At 34.0% G+C, this 6057-nt stretch overlaps 3 protein-coding genes across 3 annotated transcripts; all 3 read right to left on the bottom strand.

Moving 5' to 3' along the window:
• Positions 1-172: 172 nt before the first annotated feature.
• On the bottom strand, positions 173-585 carry LOC108559371. Its single transcript, XM_017916628.1, has one exon. The coding sequence runs from the start codon at positions 567-569 to the stop codon at positions 318-320; it is 252 nt and encodes an 83-aa protein (XP_017772117.1). The 5' UTR covers positions 570-585; the 3' UTR covers positions 173-317.
• An 80-nt stretch (positions 586-665) lies between these two features.
• On the bottom strand, positions 666-993 carry LOC108559370. Its single transcript, XM_017916627.1, has one exon. It carries the CDS (start codon positions 981-983, stop codon positions 690-692), a length of 294 nt encoding a protein of 97 aa, XP_017772116.1. The 5' UTR covers positions 984-993; the 3' UTR covers positions 666-689.
• Positions 994-1194: 201 nt separating this feature from the next.
• On the bottom strand, positions 1195-3295 carry LOC108559369 (sorting nexin-4-like). The gene is made up of 6 exons (XM_017916626.1): positions 3122-3295; positions 2913-3019; positions 2200-2522; positions 1553-2144; positions 1334-1448; positions 1195-1283 (listed from the first exon to the last, which is right to left on the bottom strand). The coding sequence occupies exons 1-6, from the start codon at positions 3215-3217 to the stop codon at positions 1233-1235; spliced, it is 1284 nt and encodes a 427-aa protein (XP_017772115.1). The 5' UTR covers positions 3218-3295; the 3' UTR covers positions 1195-1232.
• Positions 3296-6057: the final 2762 nt, after the last annotated feature.

Raw genomic sequence — 6057 nt, 5'->3', positions numbered from 1 at the left:
AGGCGCGAGAGCAAACAAAAATCACCCTTAATGCTCCACTCTTTCACAACCCATACTAACCCATACATATAATAAGTTCGAATGCAATAACAAATTAAATCATCATCTATTTTACTTTCAAATAAATTTTATTTAATAAATACAAACAGGTTTCTTTAAATTATTCAACTGCACAGTGCATAGTAATATAATAGAAAATAATCCATTAAATGGAGGAATAAAAATTAAATACATTTGTAGAGTAGCGAAGTTGGCCACATTTGATAATGATGTTACAGTAAGATTGTTTTAAATTTTAAGTAATTATTGAACAAACACTAGACGGTTTTCTTGTCGTCGCCACCTTCTGCTTCTTCTCCAATTTCGGTTGTAGCACCATCCGATTGCGCTTCTTGGTTTTGCAGCAATTGTTCGGCTTCGGTTCGCTCTTGGTTCTTGAGATGTTTGGGTAACCAGAAGCAGGCGTTCACCAGCTTCAGAAAGACCCAGGCCACGAAGGCGAGGGCGAGATAGGATAGAGTCCAGAATACCATTTTCCACACGTCGACCGAAACTTTTTGCGGTCTCATGTCTAACTTCTACTTACTGACTATTGCCTTCCTCTCCCGTGGCAACAAAAATACACACATTTACTAAAAAGCACTACATGTTGCTAGATCGATAGGACGACAATGAAAGTGCGCAATGGCTTAATCGGTTTTCTTGTCGGGCTCATTCACCTCCTGCTGTATCTCTTCCGCTTCGGCTTCGGCTTCTTTGTATGTTAATGCTTTATTCTTATCTTTGGCCTCCTGCTCTTCGATGGACTTTTGCAACTTCAGCAGCTGCTGTTCGATGTTATCGAAGTTCATCCGCATCCTATGACGACCCGCAATTACCTTGGATATGAACCACGTAAAACCGAAGATGCAGAAGACTATCCACATGGACAACGCCATCTTCTGAAATCCATCTAGAGGAGGTTTGCTCTCGTTCTCGTCCATCGTTGATATGGACGCAACCGAATGAAATAATGGAGTGAACACTTGGCTTGCTTCGCATCGAGTAACAACTATTAAAGCTTTGATGTAAGATTCATGAAGTGATCCCTAATTACGTCCGCTCTCCCCCTGTTCCACAATACCTCAATTAAATTCAAATTGATTTTCTTTCGCTTCCCGGATCGATTACTAACATATAGATGTACACGTAACAACTATTGAATAAATAATAAACTTAAGTAAATATCACGTTTACGGAATATTCTGAAGACAATCTCGAATTTGCACCCACGTTTGGAGACCCTGCAATAAACTTCCTTTATATATTGAACACAATGATAAATATATTTTACCCTTTTGGCAGTTTTCAGTTGCAGCAACACGAAAGACGCGAGGGTATCTTTTAAGTCGCTCACCTTCTGACTTTGGAATCTGTCGATGTCTTTGATCGCATTATCAGTGAAAGTACTAAAAAAATAATAAATCAACACAAATATTAGATCTTTTTTAAATGAAAAATAGCCTAGGCAACTTTATACGCATCTAAATGTAGAAAAACTGCAATCGGTTACCTTAATTTAACATTTGCACTGTTAACAACGGTTTCGCCCTCCTGGATTTGCTGATCCAACATATTGACTTTCAGCTCTCGAACTTCGTCCGTATCGACGGCGCCGAAAAGCCTAGACATCATTCCCAGCTTTCCTTGCTGGGCTTTAACCCTTTCCACGTTCTTAGATGCTACACTCTCTTCGGACGTTTCCACTTCGTACTGCAACATTTCCCTGTGTTTGCACACGCTGGACAAAGAGTTAGCGAAGAATAAGTACTCTTTGAATTGATCCACCAATAACTCTTCATCCTCCAAACTGGCATCAATACTTGAAGCCAAGGAATCGAGATAGTGTCCAGTCTTCTGCAAAGCATCCCCCATGTCTTTCTCTATGGCAGACCACTCGCTAAATACGCGGCCGTAATTAGCGTGCAGTTTATACACGTTGTACTGTTTTTCAGCTACGCGAGATCTGGCCTTGAGTAAATTGTAGATGTTCGTATGGAACGTCCCTGAATATACTTTCAAACTGTCGAATTTAGAATCGGTGTTCTTAAGACGCACGGAAACGTTCAAAGCCTTCAATTTACTCTCAGCAATTTGTAAATAGCCTTAAAGAAAAACTCAATAAAATGTATGGTCATACATGAAAATTGTAATGCTCACCGTTAGCCTTATAAGATTCCCTCCAACCATCTTCATGTTGTAGGAATTCCATGAAATTCTTATCCCATGAAAGAACTGTATGTGCAGCGACACGCAACAAGAAGTTCTCAAGACCGGCTCGCCTTCTATCGATGAAATCTGGATCGAAGGTGTCCGTGGAAAGCTTCTGCCATCCGAACATAACCCGTTTTTCCGGCAAGGGCGGTAGCACCACATACGGATATGTCACCTCCAAATAATCCCTCAACTGCTCGAACTCGGTATACCTCCTCCATACCGTATCCAATTTAGAGATCTTGTTTTGAAACTCTGGATCAGTGGCTCTGCAAACAAATGCGACTTAATAACACAAAAAAATCCAAACAAAAACAACAGAAAAATAAAAGAATGAACAACTTTAAGCCAACTGGATAAATATGAAACATCATGGGATCACTGTGATGGAGTGTGACTGGATCGAGGTGATAATAAACTGAATTAACACCTGACACTGGAAATAACCAGCTCTGCAATTAAATAAATCAATTAAACAAATCCAGCATAGGTTATTAATAAACTGTGCATGATTCGCACAAACATTTATTATAATGATAACCTGTTGCCAATATTTAATTTCTATTTACTTAACTTCACACCTGTACTGTTTTTGTTTAATTTTAATTGGGCTGCAGCAATTAAGCCGAGGCTTGTTTACTTAATAGTTAGCAACTCACTTAGTCTCTATTAGATAAACTGTGTAGAATTCTCGCAGGTTTAGTGATCCATTGGCTCTCTTCTCAGACTCTGACACAGCGATTTCTGCATGTTGCAACAGGATATCCTGCAAGTAGAAGATGTGGAAGATTGTTTAAACAATCCACAGGTAGCTCGATTTTTCTTTTATACATATATGGCTTCAATTCACACCCATGTATCTGCTTACCTCCTTTCTCTCCTTGCTTTCCCCATAGATTTTCTTCCTGTTCCCGTTTTCCGCCATCGCTCTTCTAATTCGTCTAACATTTAATGCATTCCACATGAAACTCACCTACACATTATTTACAAACGAGAGGGAATCCGTTTTGAAAACAAAACACAAACTAGTTACAATCTGACATATTGGATTTACTAATGTTATAGGCAACTTTATATCCACCTTTTAAAATTTACAGTTCAAATTTACTTACAGTTAAATAAAAGTACAATCTTAGCATTCAATCACACATTTGTAATTATTGATACATGTTTTATTCATATACATAACTTGGTATTTGCACCTGATAATTCTAAAAAATATTTTTACAATTTAAGAAATATTAAGAATTAATTTGAAAAAATAGTAATGTTCCAATTAAACAGTATTATTTATTATTAACCAGTTACGTTAAGGATTCATGATAAGAGGGGTTTTAATTAATTTTGTTTGTTACAAGATAACATTCAGAAAGTCCATGCTTTAATTGCAATGGAAGATGTAACTGCGTACAATATGGAGAAGAGATAAGGGGTCTCGTAAATAATGTTACGAGCATCGAGAATTTCGAAAACTCGCATAGCACGATTTTAACGTATGTAAATGCGTAATCGTTGATGGAGAATTGGAGGTCAAGTGCATTGACATCAGACAAAAACACACTCGCCCTTATCTAAGAAAATGATATTGTTTGTAAACGGAAGTTAATCTCACGAAAAATAATATAAATATTGATGAAATAAATAAATACAAGCAAAGACAATTTATAACAATGAATATTCCATTGAGGAACTTTATTATCTCTTTCTTACTCGTATAGTGAAACATATTAAAAAATACACATATGTGTACATACGTTTAAAAAAAGATGAAGCAGACTTCTCTCCTCATCGTCACTTGTTATGCGTGTTTCTCGTTAAGCAAAATGCTCGTTATGCGAGGTTCCTCTGTAGTTATCATATGTAATTATTGATCTATTAATCTATGTAGTCACTTAAATGTAATACAAAAAAATTTGGAAGATTTTAATATATATTTAACATAAACAATTACTATATTCTTTTTCTTATTTCGCAATGTGAACTATTATTTAGTATAATTGGATTGTATCAAAAGGATCACGGGACAACAAATTGCAAATATTCGTTTTACTGGCACCTTTGAAGTGCAAATTTAATTAAATCGAAGGTGTGCAAGTGCCAAAAAGTAAATTAAATCAACATTTGCTTTGGGCTTGGAAACAAAAGCTCTGCTCTCTCTCAATTATTTGCGGTTTGCACGTTGTCCAACATTTGATTATATGTGATCAAGTTTTCGATTAAATCAGTAACAAATGTACTACGTTTCTACAATAACAACTTTTGTTTAAATGAAAATTCACTATTGAATGGTTGACATTTATTCAATTAGATAGTATTTACCACATCCTTTATATGTTTGGTATATTTTATGGAAATATGCGAAGAAGATTCTAGAAAATTATAATGTTTTCGTCGATCGAAAAGCGTGCTGTTTTGCCTGTAATTAAGCGATTGGAACATTGGCAATGAGAATTATGTGATTTATGACCATTTAAACAATGTGCCGTTAAAGATATGGACGGCAGTTTGATAATAGTCCGCTGTTTTCATGCATTCATCTGAAATGAGATTACAAACATATTTCGAATGCACTTTGTACGAATGTAATGATATTCAGTATATATGAATTACATACATAACACGTAGTAGGTCATGGAACACGAGTTCTACAAATGCAAACATTTCGTTACGTTACAGTCAAAATTTGTTTGAATCAAGACAAATTGAATTTAATCCAAATAATCTTAATTTCTAAAGGTATATGGGCAAAATAAACTCTTTTCCTATTTCCTATTAAAAATTTGTAAAAATAAACAAAAACATTTTTATCCAAGAAATTTAATCAAAATAATGGTTTTTGTGATATAACCACTTTGTAATGAAATATGAGTTTCGAATGACATAAACAAGCTTGTTTGACAATGTTTTGCGTCTTTGAACGCACATATCGATGCATTAAAGTGCTCTGAAAGTCACAGTCATCAATAAACTTAAGTAATATTGATGTATTTCTGTAAAGTCTACATTCTGTTTCAGATGAAATATGAAATAATCGAATATCAGAATTTAAAGTTGTAATACAGCTTTATAAACTAACCTTCAATATTATGAAATAAAATTAAGCTTACATTATTGAATGTAAATAGATTTGATAAAGCTTATTTATTTTGTTTCTATGGTAATTTCTAACTTAACCATTTATATAGCTAAATTTTGAACCTAATTGGTTAAAGTTATCTATTACGTTTCTATGGCAATGTATCAACAATGTATATGTTCGTTTGACGTTTACATCATTATGAATTATCTAATTTGATAAAATTACCTAGACGAATGTGTCCGAGCGAATGTACTCAATTAGTGTAATTTAAATTACGTAGCTGCTAAAATTTGCAACTTAGATAAGACGTTGAGTATTTTCATTTGTAATGGAGTTGTAAGGTAAGTTTCAAGTATATTTATTACATAACCATATATATGTATGGTATAGTGATTTAAGTCTATGGTAATTTTAAAATTATTTATTTATTAGTTTGACGTTTATGCAATGATGAAACTTTAGTTGTATAAAAATTGGTTCTTAAGTGAAATTGTTAATTACAAATTAATGTGAATATTTGAAGGATACGTTATGAAGTAAGTATTAATGATTATTGTAAGTATACTGTGGAATTATTTCAGCAAGGTGAGTATTTGAATGTCATGTTTTAGGTGACAATGTATAATATTGAGCGTAAAATATTGCTAAGTAATGAAAATAAACAAATTTGGGTTCTTAAATGGAGTTGTTTATATGTAAACTGTAATTATTTGAGTATGTATAGA

This window comes from Nicrophorus vespilloides, unplaced genomic scaffold (assembly GCF_001412225.1).
Source record: "Nicrophorus vespilloides isolate i.1.1-1 unplaced genomic scaffold, Nicve_v1.0, whole genome shotgun sequence".
Lineage (NCBI taxonomy): Eukaryota > Metazoa > Arthropoda > Insecta > Coleoptera > Silphidae > Nicrophorus > Nicrophorus vespilloides.
The sequence above is the reverse complement of the archived record's forward strand: the minus strand, read 5'-3'. Positions and strand labels throughout refer to the sequence as shown.